We start from the raw sequence: 23,548 nt of genomic DNA on the forward strand, positions 1-23,548 counted from the left end.
GGTTAGGGAGCGTCGGGTGAGTTAGTAGAGTGGGTTGGGGAAAAGAAAAAAAAAAAAAAAAAAATGGCGAAACTTGGACCGCCGTTCCGGCATGAAAATGTCACCCAGCACGGATTTATCGTTGTTTTTTTGAGCATTAAGTCCTAAAATTCAGTTCCGGGATACACTCAAAGAAGCCGGCTGTCTTTTTTTTTTTTTTTTTTTTTTTAAATCTTGTAGGTACGTATGTGTTTTATTACATTTTAAATAATTGTTTGAAATGGTGGTTCGTGTATTGACTGCACCTCTGTTAAGAATAGTCACAACGCTAGGGACGTTTTCTCATTTATTATTAAAATTATGCAGTTTAGAAGCTTAAAAATGCGACAGTCTTTTATTTGAGGTCTATCCTGTTATTGCTTTCGCGTTAAAAAAAATTTTACATAACGTTTTAATCTTTAAGTGAACCGCAAATATAATGTGATCCTGTTTAATTAGGGATCTGAGCCAACTCGCAAAATGTGTTCATTTATTTTATTTTATTTTATTCATTTAATACAATTCCACGACTTAGATGTATTATTTAACGGTGTTTTTTTGTTTGTTTGTTTGTTTGTTTTTAATAAAACAACACTAAGATTATTAGCATAGTATTAGCATAACACCCAGCTCATCTTAAGGACCGCCCAGCGGCGCGTGCTGCCTTCTTTCGTTTTGGTCGCCATAGCAACATTTTTTTTTTGTATCACTTGCTTGACAGAAAAGCTAGCTAAATAAGTTAGCTTCACATTTGCTGTACTTTTATTTATATATACATACCGTGTAGTATTGCAATATGTAATTATGGAAATGAGTTCTCACACTGCTAACATGGTACTCAAAAAGTTGGGCAGTAAAGTTTCACGGTTGAAACTGAGGAAAAATAAACAAACACTGACATTGTTTGCTTAATAAATATGTGGACGCCAAGTCACGGGTCAACAATTTTAGAAAATCGTCTTTTATTAACTTTATTGGTTATTAATAATTGATATTTAATAGTCAGCTTGTCTTTGGGTGTTGTGGAATGTGCTAATAATCCAATAAATGAAATTTTATTCTTTCCTTCATTAAATACTTCCCTCTTTCCATCTGTCTGTACGTCCGTCCTTTCCTCCCTGTGTATTTTCTATGAAATATATCCTTCCTTCTTTACTTCCATAAGCGCTTTATCCTGGTCCAGGTTCAAGTGGATCCGAAGCCTATCCCTGGAAACACCGGGTGTGAGACAAGATGAGACCAGTCTCATCGTACACACATTCACACACACTCCTTCACACCTAGAAGCAATTTAGAGTCACCGATTAACCACCTCGGGGTGTTTTTGGGCGGTCGGAGAAGCCAGATGAAACCCATAGGGACACGGGGAGGACATAGGAAAGTTCACGAGAGAGAGTTCTGTTTGACAGAGGAATACTTTTTTTGGGGGGGGGGGGGTAATTTAAAAAAAAAATCATAATACCATAAACCGTGATAACAGGCGAGTGTTGTGATGAGTACGTTTAATATTGGTGCACGCCAACCTCTTGTTACTCATCACTTACAAATGTTACACTCATCCACTTGCACACTGACTCTTAAGTTCCTGTCGTTCTTAGAGTTCGGTGTGTGTGTGGTGTCCTGGGGAAAACCCTTCATGTGGTTTAAAAAATAAATCACGTTTAAAGATTCCTCTGAAAGACGGCCCACGTTACCGCTACATTTATAACCTGATCAACGACGATCGTACGATAACGATACTAAACTAAAGTTCTCAGTTTAATTATCAGCATCATCCACGTCGGGCTCGGTCACATCACCTGAGGTAAAAGTCACTTCACGTGTCCGATCTCTGTCTGTTCGGATTTGCAGGTTGAGCTGGTCAGAGGGATATGGTTGTGGATATGCTGACGTCTCTCCAAGAGCAAATCCCTCCGCGTGTAGCTCCGACGGAGGAAGACTGCCGGAATTCCCCCACCGCCCTTCGTCTCGACTGCCGCAGTGACCACTGTCATCCTCCGGCTGTCCCTCGCGCTTCCGTTTTTGACCGGTACGGATTTCAGAGATGTAGACAGACATCATTACTGAGAGATTTTTCCGGCAGGTGTTCAGGTTTTCGATCGAAATTTCCAGCAAGTTGTGACACTTCTAAACAGGATGAAGTGGATTAGCAAGAGAGCAAACATTAGACCAGGATAAATCTGATCTACCAGGTGTCGTTTGTAGTGGAATTGAACTAATCTCCAACAGACTCTGAATGTAGGTTATTAGACGCGGTCGGTGTCTGAGGTTTGCCCTAGTCACTAACTTGGCATCGTGAAAGCACTGAAAGACATCGTCTCTTTAAATATTAGCTTTTGTACACACACAGTTTCATAATATTGAATTAAATTAAGACATGCGAATTAGATTCGTGTCGGTTATTTCTAAAACCCAGTCACTGGTTCGGCTTTGAGGCAGCGCTAAGAACGCTCAGCTGAGCGACTTTTTACCTTTTTGTGATCATGTTGATCGTTAAAAATGTGGTGTATAGTGTTAGAAATCACATCAGGAACACTGTTTGAGGCCCCGAACCCCTGGGTAGAGTCTACGTTTTCACAATGTCAAGCTCGTGGCATTTATGGGTAAATCGGGACATTTATTAAATACTAGAGGTCGACCGATTGATCGGTTTTGCCGATCACCGATAACCTGCAAAAATCCACACCCATAGTTTTTCCCGGTTGCGTCCACGTTGCGAGAGCGGCCTCTAGAGGCGAAATAAAAACTACCACTGACCAGTTTTGTTCTGTTATTTATAGTGTTTTTTAAAATTCATTTTGGTTGTTATTTGGAGTATTACTTTTTGGTTCAATTTGGATATATATATATATATATATATATATATATATATATTTATTTTATTTTAAAAAGTACAGTACATTTTCATGGTTCAGTCAGTACTGTTTCTTTTTGTAATAAAGCTCAGCTACTTTGAGTGTATCAGTACCAATAAAAACGATCAGTTGATGAATCTTTTATCAGCAGGTACCGCCTAACTTCGCTATCAGTATCGGTAAAATCCACTATCGGTCGATATCAGTTTGCACAATTTTCCATATATCAGAGTGTGATTGTACTGTACTGGTTTCTTCTTAGTTGCAGAAATGGCTGAAGTTGACATCACTGATCCTTTTCCTGAATGTCCATCCGTATTGAGAGGCATCACACTGGCCCGGCTTCATATTGATCATTTTGTGTTGACCAGTGCTGTGCTCTGTTCCTCAGCGCCGATGAGCCGGGAAGTTCCGCAGCGAGCAGAAGTTCGAAGGCGGTCAGGATGAACCTCAGTGATGGTGCCAACTGTTCAGAACAGCAGCGAATGAGCTCGTCAGAAAGAGACAGCATGGTAAACCACTGTGTTTATTATATTCTGTGGTGGGCTTTTTATTATTATTAGTAGTAGTAGTCATCATACTTTTTAGGTGTTTCCTCTCATGGAACACTGGTGTTTTCTCCACCTCGATAAAACAGCAGGTCCAAGAGAAAGCGAGTCGCCTCTGAATCGACTCACTTGCAGGAAGTGAATCAAACACGAAGTGCGTTTTGGGTCGCAGCCCAGGAAGCGCCGAAGAAATCCCATGTTCCATGTCTGGAGGTTCTGGGAATGACAAACGAAAAGAGAAATTAGAAATGGTGTAAACTAGTGATTTATCTAATTACCTAATCATTTTATTTAGCGTTTCATGATTTCCAGTCACACTTGGTAAAGTTTGAGCTTTTGCAAGAATGTTTTCAGACCCATAATAATGCGGTGATAATCGTAGATCACTGACGGATTGTATAATATCCTACTATTCTTTCTTCCTAATATCTACTTGCATAAAAGGTTTCCATGACGATGGCGTTATCAGTCGGATTGATGTATAAACTAAGCTCCTGATCCGTCAGTGCTCGAATCTTACGAACACATTTATTCAGGGTTTAGTTGAGCTGTGATTCGTCATCACCTGTCTGTGTTTGTGTAATGAGTTTAATTGAGTGATGTTAATCTTCTTTCATGGTCTACTGAGCGGCATACACACACTCGCGCACGCGCGTTCCTGCATGATCTAAAATTTCATTTCCTGCAAAAAAGATGTTCCTTTTGAATTGGAAATGAAATGTGCAAAAACGGTTGGAAAACTTTTTCAATTAAATTGTTAGACAGATTACTGGACTCTATATACCAGGTCACGTTACCTCTGCTAATTATGTTTTAAAATGTTTATCATACAGGTGCATCTAAAAATATATATATATATATATATTAGAATATCATGGAAAAGTTCATTTTTTTCCTCTTTAATTTAAAAAATGGAGAGTTCATATATTCTAGATTCATTACAAGTAAAGTGAAATATTTCAAGCCTTTTTTGTTTGTTCGTTTTAATCTCTGTGATTTACGTCTTACAGCTCACAGAAATCAAACATCCAGTATCTCAAAACATTACAATAAAGAATTTATAATACAGAAATGTCGACCTGAGAAGACTCTAATCAGCGAATTACCTCAAAACGCCTGCGAAGGTTTCCTGAGGCTTCAATCTCTCGGTCTGGATCAGTACACACAAGGACAATCACGGGGAAGATGGAAGTAAATGTTGCATTTCATTTGGAAATCAAGGTCCCAGAGTCTGGAGGAAGAGTGGAGAGGAACAGAATCCATGTAGCTTGAAGTCCAGTGTGAAGTTTCCACAGTCGGTGATGATTCGGGTTGCCAGGTCATCTGCTGGTGTTGGTCCAGTGTGTTTTCTCGAGTCGAGAGTCGATGCAGCGTCTACCAGGAGATTTTAGAGAACTTCATGCTTCATCTGCTGACGAGCTTCATGGAGACGCTGATTTCCTTTTCCAGCAGGACTCGCCACCTGTCCACAGTGCCAAAACTATTAGTAACTGGTTTACTGTGGTGTTACTGTGCTCGATCGTCCAGCCGACTCGCATGACCCGAACCCCACAGAGAATCCACGAGAGACACCGGATCCGACAATACAGACGAGCTGAAGACCGCTATCAAAGCGACCTGGGCTTCAGAACACCTCAGCAGTGTCTCAGGCTGATCGCCTCCACGCCACGCCGCACCGATGCAGTCATTCCTGCGAAAGGATTTAAAGCCTCGACCGAGTATCGGCGCATAAATTAACACACTGTTCACAAGGTCGACATTTCTGTATTATAAATTCTTTATTCGAATAATTTGAGAGACTGGATGTTTGATTTCCGTGAGGTGTAAGCCGTGATCATCGAGATTAAAAAAAAAACAACAAAAAAAAAGCTTGAAATATTTCACTTTGTGTAATGAATCTAGAATATATGAAAGTTCCACTTTTTGAATTAAATTACGGGGAAAAAAATGAACTTTTCCACGATATGAAATTTTTTTTGAGATGCACCTGTACTGTACGTAACATCGTGCATGCTGATGCATCCAGTATATCGTATGTGAGAGTAAACATCCAAATGAAGCTCCCTGATGGTCTTGAAGAAATGACATCCAGAACCAAATTAAACAAACACGCCCTTAGTGTTAGTGTTAATGTTCTGTTTTACCCCCCTTTTCAGGAAAGCCATGAAGACAGAGACGAGAGTCGACACAGACAGCCCGAGTGAGTGCATTTCTTTCTAAATGATAAAATATTAGAAAGATGCAAGCAAAGCGATATATCAAGCAGAGAACAATACAAGTAGTGCTACCATACAAGATCCATTAATTGAGGTCCAGAAGAAGCAAAGTGCGCAGAGTCGAGGTGTAAGTGCAGTATTTTTTTTATTTATTATAAAAAAAAATTTATGGGTTGGTTAGATGTTTACAGAAGAGGTGGGTCTTTAGCTGTTTTTTGAAGATGGTGAGAGGTTCTGCGGTCCGGATTGAGTTTGGAAGTTCATTCCACCACTGAGGAACAGTTAGTGTGAAGGTTCTGGAAAGGGACCACGAGCCATGCTGAGTAGGTACTACTAAGCGTCGATCGTTAACCGATCGCAGGTTGCGTGAGGGAGCGTAAGCCTTCAGGAGAGAGGTAGGGGGCGCTGTTCCAGACAACGTCTTGTAGGTGAGCATCAAGGCCTTGAATTTGATGCGGGCGGATACAGGAAGCCAGTGGAGGGAGATGAAGAGGGGTGTGACGTGGGTTCTTTTGGGCTGGTTGAAGACGAGGCGCGCTGCAGCATTCTGAATCATCTGAAGGGGTTTGATGGAGCTGGCTGTTAGGAACGAGAGTAGTGAGTTGCAGTAGTCCAGTTTTGAGATAACAAGAGCCTGGACTAGTATCTGTGTAGCCTGTTCGGTGAGACAGGGTCTGATTTTCTTGATGTTGTACAGGATGAACCTACAGGACCGTGCAGTTGTTGAGATGTGGTCTGTAATAGTCAAGCTGTCATCGAGAATCACCCCAAGGTTCCTGGCCGTCCTGGTTGGCTTGAGTGTGGTTGAGCTGAGCTGTACAGTGAGGTTGTGGTTGATTGAGGGACAGGCTGGGATGACGAGAAGCTCAGATTTTGCCAGGTTGTGCTTAAGGCGGTGTTCCCTCATCCAGACCGAGATGTCCGACAGGCAAGCAGAGATACGTGCGGAGACGGATAGATCGTCAGGCTGGAAGGACAAATAGAGCTGGGTGTCATCAGCATAGCAATGATATGAGAAGCCATGAGACTCAATCACCTGCCCTAGAGATGTAGTGTAGATAGAAAAGAGGAGTGGACCCAGAACTGACCCCTGTGGAATGCCAGTTGGGAGTTGCTGAGTTTCAGAAAGGAGAAAGAAGGATCTGTCAGAGAGATAGGATTCCACCCAGCGCAGAACCGTTCCGGTGATGCCCAGGCTGGAGAGAGTTGACAGGAGGATCTGATGGTTCACAGTGTCGAAAGCAGCAGAGAGGTCGAGTAGGATGAGGACAGATGATCTAGAGGTTGCTCTTGCTAGTCGTAAGGCTTCAGTGATGGAAAGCAGAGCAGTCTCCGTGGAGTGATTGCCCTTGAAGCCAGACTGCTTGGTGTCCAGGAGTTTGTTCTGTGTGAGAAAATTGGAGAGTTGATTTTTTTTTTTTTGGTTATTTGATTTCAGAGATAAAACCACAAGGTCCTGTAAACGCAAGTTGGACTTGGCGTCGTTATCTTTAGGGTCACGTGACGTGACTAAAGCCCAGGATTCCGAGAAAAAAGATCCCGAAAGCCCCCCACCAGCAAAGAGATGGGTGATCGGCCCTCTTTTCCAGTCATTCAAATCCAAGATGGCGAGCTTCACGGAGATCGTCATGAGTCCCGTGCGGCTTTTCAAACCCATCGAGCTTCCGGCTGGGTCGAACGGCGAAGCTCCGCCTGTGACTCACGAGAGCCGGGAGGATGTAGACGACGCGGTTTCGATAAAAGAGGGGAAGGTTACTCCCTTGACAAAACTGAAAATCATCCAGAGACTGAGTTTCGACACCAGTTCGAGCGATTCCGAGCAGAACAAAGTGACTGTTTCGCAGAACGGATCAGAACATCAACAAGACTCGATCCCAGAGGACGATCGGTTTACGGAAGCGGTCAGGGCTACAAATGTTCCCCGGAGCAGCAGGGAAGAAAAACAGAACTCCGAATCGTTAAATCCACTCCAACGCACAGATCTGGCGGACGGTACGGGCTCCGTCAGGACGAGCCTAATGAAAGGTTCTGGATCTGGGAAAGCAGTGCAGGAATTAATCGTTTTGTGTGAACGAAAGACAATGGATGAGTTAATAAAGCAAACAGGACAGGCAGATGAGAGTACAAGCCAGGATCAGCCCAAAAAGTTGAGGCGTCCAACTCCGGCTATCAGAAAGAGTAAGAAAGGCAGAGCGGGAATGGCGAAAAGCGTGGAAAAAGAAGGCGCAATTGGGACAGACCAAGAGGAAGAATCTCCGACGGTGATGCAGACCAAGATTTTGGAGAACCTGAAGCTGGTTCAGACTGGTAAACGGAGAAAAGTTCAGGTCTCGGACGAGCGCCTTAGCACGTGCAATACTGGAGATGTTCAAATGCCAGGCCTAAACTCCTGTGATTCCTCGGCGAGAGAGATGCGAGCATCCAGAAGTAAAAGGGAAAAAGACGTGAGATGTACATTGGTAGCCTTGGATACCACCAAAAGTGCCTCGATTGATCTCGTCAGCACGAATGCGACAAACGATTCCACACCACCAGAAGGTCCTCCGTCGACGTGGGCTAGTTCCCGAACGACGAGACGGTGTAAGAACGACAAAGAGAGGAAATCCGTCATCATGGAAGATCCGGCAGAGCGTTTCAGGTCCAGAAACGGATCTTCAGATTTAAAACCGGTGCGTAGGAACGATATCCGTCAAGCCAAGCGCAAACCTGAGACGTCCGCAACGCCGGCAGCTAAAAAGCCAGAAGTTAGCAGAAAGCGCTCAAGTACACGAAGAGTTAAAAGAGCCGTGGATGCGTTTGAAGATCAGGGGATGTCCATGTCTCTGACGCTGAAGGTCGGGTCAGGAGTGGACGTAGAAAAGGAAGCGAACTCTATCGTGACTTGTGGAATAACGACGAAGGGCAGGAAAACGGGAGAAGACATTGGAGACGACTCGAAGCCAGGACCGACGTCGGGCTCGACTCGGCTCAAGCGCAGCCTGTCCTGCCCCGACATCACCTCGCTGCAGCACGGTAACGACGCCCCTTCAGCTCCAGTCAGTGACGAAACGCTCTGCTGTCCTCCTTCTCCCCTGAAAAAGGCGCCTGATTTAAACGTGAACGTACCCTCTCCGTTCAAGCGTGCTCGCCGACACACCGTGTGCAGCGTCGAAATCGAGCGCGAGATCGCCCCCTTGTGCCTCCGCAAGGAAGTTTATCCAAAATGGGGCAGTGCTTCCAGTCCTCCGTACACACACACTCCGTCCAAATCCTTCGCGTCCCTCGTCTCCTGTTTTTTATCGAGCCCCTTAGCGTTCCTTTCCAAGAAATCGAGCGGAGGACACGGCGACGACAGCGGATACGGAGCCAGCAGCAGTGACCTCGGCTGCATCGCGTCTTCTTCGCCGCCTTCGCTCAGCGCGACTAGCGGCTCCGCGTTCTATGCCGGTGCGCCTCGCACACCTGAGCGGACCTCCGTGTCCTTACACTGCAGGTAAAATGAAGCGGTTTTTGTTTAAACCTGTGAATGAACGAATCTGTCTAATAGAAGCGAACAGAACACTGTTTTGATTTTTAAATTTTTTTTTTACCCCCCTCTTTCGTAGTGCATTCGTCGCTGTATCGATGGAGGTGGATGAAGGCGCGGGTCGGGAGGAAAACGAGGAAAACGAACAGCCCTCCGCCGTGTCCGAAGAGAAAGCTTTGTCCGACTCTGAGATTAAGGTGCCACCGTTCTGTCTCACGCAGCTATGCGTTTGATTTTTCAAAGAACAGTCCAGACACAGATTAAACGCCGTCCTCGTCTTTTTATGCAGCAACAAGCTTGCAAGCTGTGACGAGTGACGTATATTTACGTCCTCAATGTGTTTCCATCCATGTATTTCTATGCGAATTTTGCGATGTTTAAATAAATAAATAAATAAATAAACGCTAAACGCGCATGCGAAGAACTATACACGCTCAGTCATTCGAGACGGATAATTATTTTTTATTCGATAAGAAGTCGTGCGCACGAACTACAACGGAAACACGTTTACCGAATAAATTCCTCATTTAAAAAAAAAAAAAAAAAAAAAAAAAAAATGCGACTTTGCCTCAGCAAATCGTGTGTTTGGATAATCGGCTCAGGAAAGTAAAAATGGCGGCGAGCGAGACCCCGGAAGTGACTGTTTTGTTCTCTTGAACACGCGAGATGCAAACGGTGCTTTATTCGTGAATGTTTGATGCGATGTTCCAATTTTACGTACAGGATAAATTCACGAATTGGATGGAAACGTAGCTATTGCGATTGACGGGGGAGAAAGAGTATTCCCCTCCCACAATTAATGGCTGTTGTAGTGGTGGGACTCAAACTTGTGATCTCTTTACTTTTTGTTTTGTTGTTTGTTTGTTTGTTTGTTTTTTCTGTTGGTAAAATGCTCATTTTAACTCGGTGGCTTTTGTGTGGATCGTTGGTCAGTATTATGATTTGATTTATGAGATTGAACGTTTTTGAAACGTCCCTTTGTCCTAACACGGGTGTCTCTTTTTTCCTACTTTATTTTTTTTTTTTCCAGACCGACAACAAGCAAGTGGAACGCAGAAAAGTGTCCTCGATCCGCATCCGCAAAACTCTCCCCAAACCGCAGTACAATCTGACTCCGATGGGTCTCCCCAAAGCCGTCAGGTCAGTTACTGCCTGCTTCGTGTGTGTGTGTGTGTGTGTGTGTGTGTGTGTGTGTGTGTGTGTATGTATACGTATGTAGATGTTGTGTATTTCCAGGATAAAGAAGAAAGTCTTTAGCGTGGAGGAAATCTACACAAACAAGAACTTCAGCAAACCTCCTGAAGGGTGAGTCCTCAAACACGCTTCTCACCGAACACTACACGTTCATACTGGGACAAACTCCGCCTACTGTGCAGCGATTGGCTGGAAGTCTTTGCATCTCATTATGGTTGCAAAACTTGAAAAGCTTGACAAATGACATACTGGAAATATTCATAATTCACAGCTGTGGTGCTGTGTACTGTCACACCCATCCACATGCTTTAAAAAACAAAACAAAACAAAACAAAAAAACACCGTACAACACATACCATATGTGTAAAAATAAATAAATTAATAAACAAATATTGGTGATTTGATATTTTAGTATTTTTATTCAAGTTGTCCTTCCATGTGCTCTCTTGTTACACTGTTTGTACAGTGCATTTATCTCAGCCTCAACACGGGTATTTTAGTGTACAGTTTGTCCTTCACACACACACACACACTTTGACTTTTAGGTTTCAGCTAGATGAGATTTTTAAAGTTTAAATTCTCAACAAATGTTGAATCTGCCCTCGTCACACGTTGTTTGAGGTCGTCTGTTCGTTTTCCACCAGTTCAGCTAAAAAATCAAAATAAATAAACATCATAATGAGTCAGATTATAGAATTAAAGCACTCTCTTTGCTCCGTTTTCTCAGTTCCAGCTAAAGCAGGTGGCTTCTGACCTTGCGTGCAAAGAGCCGGTGTAGGCTGCAGGTTTTCATTCCAACCAATCAGGAGCCACACCCAATTCCACCTGTTTCATCTGTTGAGCGTGACCTTCAGTTGACTAACAGGTCTGTCTCCTGATTGGCTGGAATGAAAACCTGCAGCCCACACCCGGACCTTTAGCATTAAGCTTCGACTCCACTGATCTAAGACTCGACTCGGCTTAAAATACAGAGTGTTTTCGGAGTATCTCGCTCCGAGTCGTCCGTTTAAAAATGATCATTTAGTAAATAAAATGTTCGTTTTCTAACGAAAGAAACGAAGACGTCGGCACGATCGTATTTTTTGTCGACGACACCGATTTCACACGTTTAATCACGCACCTTCAGATCGAAAGGTTTTAAGATCGTGAGAAACGTTTCAGTCGAGTGTCCACAAACTTTTGACCGGTAGTGTCAAAAAGGCATAGAAGCGTTCAACACACACACACACACACACACGAATACTGGCCACGTTTCAAACGAATGCAGTGCATTATGGGTAAGTCACACTGAGAATACCACCGTCAGAATAGATTCTATGCGTTCTTACATTTTTTTTTTTTTTTTTTTTTTTTTTTTTTTTTTAAATGACTTTTTAAGTAATGTCTGCCTGTTTATTCCTCCAGACGCTTAGAGACAATATTTGAAGTCCCTCTTAGCCGGCGAGACGGTTCCCAGTCCCTGATGGGTTCGAAACGGGCGAAGCGCTTTGTCAAGTTTCCCGAACTGGGCGTGACCAGGAAGCCAAGGAGGCCTCTCGTTGGTGGAGCAGGAGGGGGCGGAGCTCAGAGGAAAGCAGCAGGGAATTCCGGCACGGGACGAACCCGCAGAGGCAGGGAAGAAGAAGCGCTTCATCTGCAGGACTCTGATTCGCTCCTGTGCTCGAAACTGAACGAACTGGACGAGTGGATGGAGACGGAGCACATGGTTTACTGAAACCTTCAGTCTGGCTTGTTTTTCTTTCCATAGCGTACACGTGCAGAAATGTACGGGGGTTTTTTTCCCCCCTTTGTATTCGTGTACAGACAGACGCTTGTACAGCGTGCGCTTTATAAAGTTTCACTTCACTTCCAACGAGTTCTCTCGCAGCCCTTTTCCAGATTTCAGAAATGGAATATTTCAGAAGTGTCTGAGCAATGTTGGCCTGAAATAACGTCAAACACCGACACAATTTGTCCCAATTTAGCATTTTTGTTGTGTTTAAAATTAATTTTATACAGCAGATGTTGACTATATCTTTTTTTTTTTTCTTTTTTTTTTAAATAGAAACTTCTGTCCGACCTAGTCATGTGGAAACTAAGCGAACACATGACTCACTCGCCATTCATGCGCTTAGAATTATAGCCAGAGCACTGTTGCTAGGCAACGGGGAAGTGAACTCCAGGCGGCCGCGAGGAACTCCAGAAGTTATCGCCACAAGAGTGAGCTGTTTACATGACGAACACAGCTCCACTTCAGTTCGTCCGCCCCTCTCGTGAGATTCCGGTGTATAAAGCAATCCTAACTCTCGGGTTATATTCGTCGTCAGCGAGTTATATTCGTCGTCAAGTTGTCAAACACACTGTCCGGCATCTTTCGAGTAAGTGTTGGTGCAGATTCGTTTACAGAAGACGTCCATACAAGCGCTTAACGTCCATAATGATGCTCAACGAGGCGTCCGTCAGCTCAACGTAAGATTACAGCTAATATTCAGAGGTCTGGTATTGAAAACGGTAAATAAATAAACAAACAAACAAACAAATAAATAAATAAATAAATGCATCTGTACTGTTCATTAAGTCGTGGGGATGCCTGAATAGTTCACTCGGTCTCTCAGGGTGTGTGTGTGTGTGTGTGTGTGTGTGTGTGTGTGTGTGTGTGTGTGTGTGTGTGTGTGTTACTTTTTCATTTTTTTCCGTGACCATCTCGTGTCGTGTGTAAATGCTTTTGTAAAATAGGAAGACAGAACACTTGTTTATCGTTTTTTTTTTTTTGTTTGTTTGTTTTTTTTTTTTTTTTTAAATAATAATCTCTGTCGCAATACCTGAGGTTTCTCTCGTGCCGTACAAAGTCGACTCCACGCCATGTCGTGTGTTTTTATTATTCTTTTTTTATTATTAAATAATAAGTACAAACTATAACTTGTAGCTACAAGAGCAGCCCGCGTGGCTGTTCCAGAAACAGGTGAAGGGGAATTGTTTTCTATGTAATATATTCCTTGTGGGTTTTTTTTTTATTGTTTAAACTTATTAAATTGAACAAGTTGCTTGTAAACAGTTGGAAAGTATGTTCTTTAATGTTCACGGTATTTAAAAAAAAACAGCAACAACAAAAAAGAAAGCGTACAACGGTAGCTAAAATAATAGTGTTATGAGAACTGTAACACAATCTTGTGCTTTTTGTAGGGGGGGAGGAAGGGGGGGGGGGGAGGAAGGAGGGGGGGGGGCTTTTTGACATGTGCAATGACAACAGTCTCAAACTGCATACTGTGACCTAATACTTAAAAGTATTTACTGTCTCGTAAACTGGAACATAAGTAAGTGTAAGAGGGTTATACTGCACATGAGAATCTTTTGTCTTTAGACCGCGTCTCATTTGTATTCGGTTTGAGGCGAGCTCGGGTGACACTTTATACACGTAACAGGTAAACAACGCGAAAACCGACAACACTTTAAAAACAAAACAAACAACAATTATTTGTTCATTCGTGGAAAGTTACCAGCGCTCATTCCTTCAGCGATTCTGAATAAACACACTTCCTATAATGCGTATATATTTTATATATATATATATATGTGTGTGTGTGTGTGTGTGTGTGTATAATCTGAAATGGATTAATGCTCAGTGGTCCATGAGGTCAGAAACGTTCTACACACCCTGTATAAATCCACCACAGTGATAAAGCAAGCTCAAAAAAGGTTCATCTCGACTTTACCGCTTTTGGTTCAGGTGTTTTGAGCAAAACGAGCAACTGCTGTCCAAATGGGAAATCTTAGAAGTGCAAATGCTGCCAAAAAATTAATGCTGCGTTCTATGTGGAGCTGCTTGGGGTTTGGGGCTTCTATCAAGTTTGATTCCAGTTACCGGTTAGACGGACTAGCCTTGGTGGAGGTGGAGGTGACGGTGGAGGAATCCTCTTTGATGCGGTTCGTGTCGGGTTTGTGGCTTTCACACCTCTTGTTTGGCGTGATGTCTTTTTGGACTCCATGTTTCAGTTCGGTCTTTTTGTCTCGGCGTTTTCAGGTCTGCATTTGAAAGTTTTTTGAGGTCTCTGTGTCTCAGCTGGGCAGCTTTGGATCCCTATCTGTCTTGTTTGTTTATTTGGAGGTCCATGACGCCAATGAGTTGTGCATTTCTTGGGCACAGATGTTCTCCATTTGGCGTTTTTGATGAACTGCGCTTCAGTTTATAAACGTCAGAAGGTATGACAGCAGTCCCAACAGCAGTGGGGTGAGAATAAGAAGACCACACCATGCAACGATGGCTCCTATTCCCCATTGTAGGGTTTTTCTAGAATATTCCTTGGCTTTGTTCGGCGCTTCACCACCGTACTTCTTGTTGGACTCCCGAGTCTGGCGAGAATGAGAAAGAAGACACGAGGTTAAATGGATTTGAGAATTATTTGTGTAAAAAAAAAATATCCGTTTTCAGATGTGTTGAATTATAAAACGCTTGTTCTTTGACTGTGTTTTTAAAAAAATCTTTTTAATGAAGTGTGTCTAGAGGAATTAGTGAGTTAAGTATTTACATATTTTATGTCCTAGGATGGATTCTTAACTTTGTTGCAAAAGAGGGTTGAGGCTATTTTTGGACTAAACGGGAATTTAGTGCAGGGTCTTAAGTCCTGATGTGAAGTTCTGGTCTTTCATACAGTCGAGCAGTATTTCCCAGGTCTGCGTTGCGGAACACCTTTTAGTTTTCTTGCTTCGAAAATGAAAGAAACCAATGGTGTACTGAGCAACACTCACCGAACTGTTCGGCCAAGAAAAACAACAAATGACACAAACACTGGGAGAGAGCTGTGAAGAACCCCCCCCCCCCCAAAAAAAAAATAAGTGACACCACCGACAACCTCCAGAGGGCAGGATCTGCTCATGATCCAAAGCATACAAGCTCGTCTGTGAAACATGGTGGAGGTAGCGTCATGGCTTGGGCTTCTGAAACAGGCTCAAAAATCGTGTGGTCCGTTACAAAAGGTCCTATGTTTTATGTTGTTTAACACGTCTAGGTGTAAACACCAGGAAATAAAAGCTGAAACCCTAAACCCTCGTCTCACCTCCGTCTTTTGATCTCAAACACAAACGCCGGTGGTGTATAGCGCAATCAAATGAATCAGCCTTTCTGTTCCGATACTTTTGGAGGGCACTGTATGCAAGCCTACTTGTGTGAGTAAGTGTGTTTGTGCTAATAGTAGGTTAGTAATATGTTGCTGTGTGGTGGAATGTTAGTGTAAGGTGTGTGTGTGTGTGTGTGTGTGTGTGTGTGTGTTAATTACCTTAACTGAGTAAATGAGAGACACTATGCCAACACAGGACAGGCCGCATATGATGCTGCAGATGGCCAGTTTCCTGTAGTCTTTCACTGGAAGGTGTTGACCGTCAGAGCCTTTCTCCACATCCACCGACTTCTTCGTTTGAGTCAGCGGAGTGCTGATGTTTGATTCGTGGTTTAAGGTCGTCATTGTTTCCTACATTGGGAATGAACACAAACAACACAGCGTCATGACCAGTAACACCAGTGACTCATATTTACTGTATAGTCTCCGTCACAAGAGTCCTTTTCTTCTCATGTCGTCTTTCATTTTCATTTTTGTCTTCGCGATAACACCCTCCCTTTGGTTTCTCACACACACACATACACACACACACACACACACACACACACACCAACCACACAGTGTCATATCCTCATCTACTACCAAAACAAGCAACACTTGAGGTTACAGTGTGGCTTGAGGCTGTGAAAAACATCAACAGCTACCAAACTTTAAAAAAAAATTTTGTATTATCGGGAGAGAGAGAAAAAAAGAAAACATAAAAAAGGAAAGATAGTGTTTAAGTACTACGTTAACGATACGTCCACCTCAACGACTTGCATTTCTAAATCCGCATGTCTGGAAGGAGCTGCAGAGAAATTAAACAAGAAAGTCTGTTTTTTTTTCTTTTTTTTTTCTTCTTCTAAAAGGAGTTGAATGTACAGGAAACGTGTTTAGAGAGAGGAAACGGGGTTCGCGTTTTACACAGAAGGGAGGTTGCTCTTGAAACCTTGAGCTTCGATTAAAAAAACGGAAGAAGAAGAATTCAAGAAAGAAGAAGTTTAGGAAAGAAGTGTACGGGAAACAGCTGGACACGAAACTGCTGAGCGGGCGACTGTCCGATTACTTTTGAGCCTGTGAGAATGGAGTACAGAGAGCTAAAATTGTGTTGATGTCCAAATACTTATGGACCTGACTGTTTGCTATAAGGTTAATAAGTAGCAATGGAAGCTTATTAACTTGTAGTTTAGCATCTCACATGCACACACACACACACACACACATAATAAAAAAAAAAAACCTTGTTTGGCTCGAGAACACAGTTTATACATGCACACTTCAATAACGGCGAATGTAAGAAGAAAAATAAAGAAAATTTGTTCTCTACTTTTAAAGTTTTGGCCACGCCTCCTACTTTCGTACGGTGGGTTAGACGGCTCGGAGAAGTGGCGTGATGATTTAAGCGGTTTAGAAGCGTAGATGAGAGAAATATGGTGCTTCATGTGTGATAAAAAATATATTTTTACTTTAGAGCTAATTATCAGCTCTAATTGTCGAATTTTTTTTTTTTTTAATTTAAGCGAGAGAATACACCTCTATCAACGTCAGCCTTGTTCGAGAGTCTGTTTGTTGTTTTCGTGGTTTTGTTACTATTGCGTTTAGGGTGTATGTGTGTGTGTGTGTGTGTGTGTGTGTTGCTTGAAGGTTTGTCAAGCTGTAAAAGCTGGATGATCAGGAAAAACCGTGGCATCACAACGAAACTGTGGCACTGATACAAAGAGTTCAGGTTACACACACACACACACACCCACATGCCGTGACACTTACTGTAACACTATCAGTTTACCTCAGATTCACCTTTCTGTTTGTACACGGAGAGAGAGAGAGAGAGAGAGAGAGAGATACAAAAAGAGGACAGGAAAAATGAAAAACAAACGGGCGCGAGAATGAGGGAGAGACCGAGGAAGATAGAACGAGACGGGCAGAAAGAGAGACGGACAGACCGAGAGTGAGAGACCGGTAGAGAATATAGACTTGGATGGAGAGAGACAGACAGATAAACAGGTGGAGAGGAACTGACAGACAGAGAGAACGACTGAGAGAGAGAGACTACAAAAGAGACAGATGGAGAGAGACAGACAGAAAGAAACAGAGAGAGAGACTGAAATGTAGATGAGAGAGAATTCTCTCAGAAACACACATCTGTATTTCACTGTTTCTCTCTCTCTCTCTCTCTGTGTTTGTTTATCTCTCTCTCTCTCTCTCTCTCTCTCTCTCTCTCTCTCTCTGTGTTTGTTTATCTCTTTCTCTTCAACTCTCTCTGTCTCTCTCTCTCTCTCTCTGTGTTTGTTTATCTCTTTCTCTTCAACTCTCTCTCTCTCTCTCTCTCTGTGTTTGTTTATCTCTTTCTCTCCACCTCTCTCTCTCTCTCTCTCTCTCTCTGTGTTTGTTTATCTCTTTCTCGTCACCTCTCTCTCTCTCTCTCTCTCTCTCTCTCTCTCTCTCTGTGTTTGTTTATCTCTTTCTCTTCACCTCTCTCTCTCTGTCTCTCTCTCTGTGTGTTTGTTTATCTCTTTCTCTTCACCTCTCTCTCTCTGTCTCTCTCTCTCTGTTTGTTTATCTCTTTCTCTTCACCTCTCTCTCTCTCTTTCTCTCTCTCTCTCCACCTCTCTCTCTCTCAGTCCCCCCCTTATCTGTCCCTCCACGTCACAGGTGAATCCTGTCAGGTGTGTTTGAGGGAGCAGCTATTATTCTTGCTCAGGGGTGCAGTGTTGTGTGAGAGTCTCTGGATTGAACCAGCTGCAAACTGGATCTGCAGGACGCCCGGTCCGACGGGCTCGGAAGCGGTGATGAAAAGAAGGAGTGCTGAAATCCTGGGGTTCGGGTTAACGTGAAAGACTTGGACTTTGACTTGGACGAGCAAACATCTCACACACTTTATATACGGAATTATGTTGCTTCAGAAGGCGTTGATTTTACTCTTCTATGACCCGGACGTCGGTGTGTGTGTGTGTGTGTGTGTGTGTGATAGTGTTACGTTTTCCATCGTAACTCGTTGTATGGCGGACGCTCCACATGACCTACACGGCTCATTTGCATGCGCGTTTGCAGCGACGCCCACAAAACTCCATCAAAGCTCAAGATAATAATAAATGAGCGCTCGATCTTTTGTCAGCGGAGGCGTCTGTTTACGGCCCGTCGTCCGTGTATACGCCACTGATTCATTGTAGTTTTCTTAATTCATGGGTCTATGTTGGCTCGATTTAGCAAAAAATAAATACATTTTTATCTTCTTTAATTGATAAATATTCTCAATGGTACTCTTTTAGCTCCCTGACCTAAAGAACTAGCATGAGATCCTGCTAAAGATCTTGCGTGAACGTTTATACGAACTGTTTACGAAGAAATCCGTTCATATCCTGCTTGATAAATGAGGCCTGTTGTGTTCATTTAATATATATATATATATATAGAGAGAGAGATGATCTTCAAGTGTTCTAGACACGCAGCACATGCAGTATAATAAGATTATAACCCTGACTTGCAGTCCCCTCTGAAAGGCTTCGAAATGGCTCGCTTTTCTCCCATAGACGGCTCTCTGGTCTTCATGTTGGTTTACCCTTTTTAACAACAAATGCCATCTTCACAGGTGAACCCCAGAGCTCAAAGCAAGAGTAGACGTTCAGAGCTATTAACCGTTCAAACGATCAATCTAACAGGGCTCACCTGAGGCTACAGGAAACACCGGGCAGTCACATGTTCCAGTATTTTTGCTCACCAAAAACAAGTCGGGTGGGTGGTCGTCCACCGAGGTTGCCACGTTCGAAGTTGTTTGTTTATATACAGGATATGAAATTTGATCTTTTTGTCTCATATTAATCTTTCCATCCCAAAACAGAAGGATTAGCCTTGCCGTTCCAGTACTTTCGGAGGGGAAGCTACAGGTTGCTTATAAAGAGCGAGCATAAAGCCCCTGTAATAAGGGTTTATTATCAGAAGTGTATCTTACCACACCCTGTGGTCTACCTGTCTGTGTGTGTGTGTGTGTGTGTGTGTGTGTGTGTGTGTGTGTGTGTGTGTGTTACAGCACTGTGAGCTCTGTAGTTTCCAGCACGGTTTACACGTCTTGTTTTATGGGATGCTTTTTAAAGGCGCGGCTTCTGAGTCACAGCGTGGGTTTCTACTGGGGGGAGCAGTGGGGGGGGGGGGGAGCAGTGGGGGGGGGGAGCAGTGGGGGGGGGGGGCGGGGGCTACTTGAAAAAGTGACGTCAGGAGTTTCTTTCAAACAGAAAGCAAACGAAAAAAAGTGAGCGGATGTGAGGAGATTTACAACATGCTGAGAATCAAACATTTTATTATCACATATTTTCTTCCCTTTCTTCCTTTTCCTTTCATCTACCCCTCTTTTTCTTTCCGTCATTCTGTCCCTCTGTCATTTTCTGTTGTCCTGCTGTTAGTTCTTTCGTTCTTTTCTGTCTTTCTCTACTCCCTCTTTCTTTTTTATATTAAACTACTGCTCTTCTTTCTTTCTTTCTTTCTTTCTTTCTTTCTTTTCTTTCTTTCTCTACTCCCTCTTTCTTTGTTTATATTAAACTACTGCTCTTCTTTCTTTCTTTCTTTCTTTTCTGTCTTTCTTTCTTTCCTGTCTTTCTCTACTCACTCTTTCCTTTTTTATATTAAACTACTACTCTTCTTTCTTTCTTTCTTTCTTTCTTTCTTTCTTTTCTTTCTTTCTCTACCCCCTCTTTCTTTTTTATATTAAACTACTGCTCTTCTTTCTTTTCTTTCTTTCGTTCTTTCCTGTCTTTCTCTACTCCCTCTTCCCTTTGTATATTAAACTACTGCTCTTCTTTCTTTCTTCTTTTGTCTTTCTTTTTTTCCCCCCGACTTGAATTTTTTTCTCGGTACCCCTCGTGTAAAACATTTACATTGGTACACATTTAAGAGGTTGTAAATTACAAAACAAAAACAAACCCTGTGTGACATTCTTGTGTGTGTGTGTGTGTGTGTGTGTGTGTGTGTGTGTGCGTCTACAGTGTGATGTAGGTAAATACGCAGGTGTAAGCCGAACTCTGATTACTGTTCAATCTGTGCCACTCACTGAGGAACACACACACACACACACACACACACGTACACACGTGTTCATTTTTAGGTTTAGGACCTGATGCTGTGTTGAATGTTTCTGTGTCAGTGGTGTGGTGTGTGGAGAGTGAAGAGGAGCTGAGAGAGTTATATACTCACACACTCGTCAGGACTTGAAATCAGTGAAGGCTGAAATTCCTGCGCACGCTCTTCACCGTCTCATACCAACCCCGCTGCTGTACTCCGGGATCCGGACTCCTCCTGTGGGACTCCTCCTGTGGGACTCCTCCTGTGGGACTCCTCCTGTGGGACTCCTCCTGTGGGACTCTTCCTGTGGGACTCTTCCTGTGGGGCTCCTCCTGTGCGAGTTCTGCTCAGAAAGTCTGTACTGTAACTGTACATCCAATAAAAATCATAAATACTCAAATAAATAAATCCGTCTGTGAGAGAGCGAGAGAGACCGCGCGCGAGACAGGTAGTGTGTGCGTGTGTGTGTGCGCGCGCGCTCAGATTAAAGAAATATTTCATTTCCTTTGATCCTTAGAGTTCAGAGACACGCCTCTGAGTGACGGAGTACACCACACCTCCTTTAAATCTCTCTCTCTCTCTCTCTCTCTCTCTCTCTCCTCCCCCCATCTCTTACTGTCAAAGTCAAAAGGTTGCTTTACTGGAATGACAAATATTAACATTTGTATCGCTAAAGCTTGGGTACAGACACACTAGAAAATAACGACAGAAATGAATGAATAAATAGAAACAACTGTACAAACATTCAACAATACAGACAAACAGAGCCACTATCGTGCGGCTGTGGATCAGGTGGTAGAGCGGGTTGTCCACTAATCATAGAGTTGGAGGTTCGATTCCCGGCCCACGTGACTCCACATGCTGAAGTGTCCTTGGGCGAGACACCGAGCCCCAAATTGCTCCCGATGGCAAAGTTAGAGCCTCGCATGGCAGCTCTGCTACCATTGGTGTGTGTGTGTGTGTGTGTGTGTGTGTGTGTTCACTCCCTGTCCCTCACCTGGAGGCAGGTGTGTGTACTGTGCTGCTAGTTTGCGGCTCCCCCAGTAGGTGGGGCAGTTTGCCGGGGTCTGCGAAGCAGCTAAATTGGGGATGATTCTGTTCATGTTGGTGAAGAATTCGTTTGGGATGAGGTTATATTTAGTGATTAAATGAGGATGTCTGTCTCTATTTTATTTTTTTTATTTTATTTTATTTAGTGTGCACTGCTGGCACAGCCTCTTGTCTTTCTTTTGTCTTTGTTTTGGCACTTTATCTTCTTCTTCTCTCTCTCACACACACTCTCTCTCTTTCTCTCACTAATGGTGTTGAAACATCCCACACAAACGTTCTTAATTTCTTAACAATGAAATAAAAGCACTTTCTTTTCCCCTAAATAAAAATCCTTCTTAGGATTTTTCTAAATCTAAATCTAAATCTAAAGGGTTTTTAGATTCGAATCCAGTTTTACACAATCTGGGCTGCAATGATCGATGTTTCACAAGTCTGGTAAAGCAGAAGCTTGGCCAGGAAGAGGAAATCCCCACGACACAACCGTTCTGTTTTCCTGTGCCTTTCAGTAAACTCAATCATTTATCTCTCTTAACCTTCCTTTATACGCTTCATTGTAGTCTGTTTAAAGCCCACTGAATTACCTCTGTGTATGAAATATGCTCTGCAAATCCATCCGTCCATCCATCCATCCATCTTCAACTGCGTACTCCTTCGACAGGGCCACGGGGGAACTGGAGCCTATCCCAGGAAGCATGGGGCACAAGGCGGGGTACACCCTGGAGAGGGTGCCAGTCCATCGCAGGGCAACAATCACACTCACACACAGATTCATACACTACGGACACTTTAGACACACCAATCAGCCTACTATGGATGTCTTTGGACTGGGGGAGGAAACCGGAGTACCCGGAGGAAACCCCCGCAGCACGGGGAGAACACGCAAACTCCACACACACAGGACCACAGTGGGAATCGAACCCCGGACCCTAGAGGCGGACGTGCTAACCACCAAGCCACTACACTTACATTCCTTCCCACAGCTTTATTTATAGACTGCTCTTCTCTCTGTCTTGACTCGCGTTCAGGTTCATCTCAGTTCATGCATTTCTGACTAATTTTGACCAGCTAGTCAAAAACGTTCTTTTTTTAAAAAAAAATAGACAGTTTTCAGATATCGGATATTTTCCATCCATAGTTTCCACAAAATGTGAAAAGGAATATGTATATGTATGTGTATAAGTGACCATCGTCAAGTGGTTATATAAGACCAACTCCTTACTCAAATGCAGACTTACCACACACTGAACGGGTTTGCACTCGTCTACACCAGGGATTGTTGTTCTTACGCAGACTACGTCTTTACGGGGTTACGCAAAAAGATTATATGCTGCTGCTATGGTATGGGAACCTAACTCTACAGCTTAAATCTAAATAAGCGCACCTGGTGTTGGGAGCATTGAAAATTGTTGGGCAAGAAAAACATCTTAATCTTCAAGATTTCTATGAGAAATGCATTCTTAATCGGGGACAATAAAATATACATTAACTTTTAATATTACTGATTATAAACATTTTAAGAAATACTTTATTACTAGTTTTATTACGTACACCAAGCCTAAATGCCACTGTATTTGTATTATTTTCGACTTTATTAAGCATTTTCTTCAAGAAATCTGTCACGATCCAGGACGTGATGGAGTTGAGGACGGATGCAATTGCAGTAAAAGACTTTATTAGAGAGATAGGCAGAGAAATCCTAATCAGTAATCCAAAGCGTGGTCGAATAACTTGCAGAAGGTCAGGCGGTCAACAACCAGGCGTAAATGGGGCGAGGCTAGAATCGAAACGAGAAACAAGGTCAAACAACAAAAATCAAAACGAGAAACGAGAAACAAAGAACCACTTGGTAAGGACATAAACTCAGTTCTACACAAACTGCACAGAGACACAAGGGGTTTAAATGACAAACGTAATCATGGGTTCATCACTGGCAGCTGAAAACAATAATGCCACACACTCGGGAAACAACCAATGACAAAACAGGGGCGGAGTCAGAACGTAACCATAACAAAAGCACGTGTCCAATGTAAACAAAGTC

The 23,548-nt window shown here is 43.0% G+C and overlaps 1 protein-coding gene and 1 long non-coding RNA gene across 2 annotated transcripts; one reads left to right on the forward strand and one right to left on the reverse strand.

The window, feature by feature from the left end:
- Nucleotides 1-40: 40 nt before the first annotated feature.
- Nucleotides 41-12,188, forward strand: prr14 (proline rich 14). Its single transcript, XM_017487013.3, has 9 exons — nt 41-219; nt 1,870-2,047; nt 3,265-3,385; nt 5,578-5,621; nt 7,076-9,109; nt 9,222-9,339; nt 10,173-10,282; nt 10,379-10,447; nt 11,741-12,188. The coding sequence occupies exons 2-9, from the start codon at nt 1,890-1,892 to the stop codon at nt 12,048-12,050; spliced, it is 2,964 nt and encodes a 987-aa protein (XP_017342502.1). The 5' UTR covers nt 41-219; nt 1,870-1,889; the 3' UTR covers nt 12,051-12,188.
- A 1,168-nt stretch (nt 12,189-13,356) lies between these two features.
- On the reverse strand, nt 13,357-21,025 carry LOC124629159 (uncharacterized). Its single transcript, XR_006984062.2, has 3 exons — nt 20,593-21,025; nt 15,589-15,780; nt 13,357-14,665 (listed from the first exon to the last, which is right to left on the reverse strand). It is a non-coding gene; the product is annotated as an uncharacterized LOC124629159 (long non-coding RNA).
- Between the last annotated feature and the right edge of the window lie 2,523 nt (nt 21,026-23,548).

The sequence above is a fragment of the Ictalurus punctatus genome, chromosome 2 (assembly GCF_001660625.3).
Source record: "Ictalurus punctatus breed USDA103 chromosome 2, Coco_2.0, whole genome shotgun sequence".
Taxonomy (NCBI): Eukaryota; Metazoa; Chordata; class Actinopteri; order Siluriformes; family Ictaluridae; genus Ictalurus; species Ictalurus punctatus.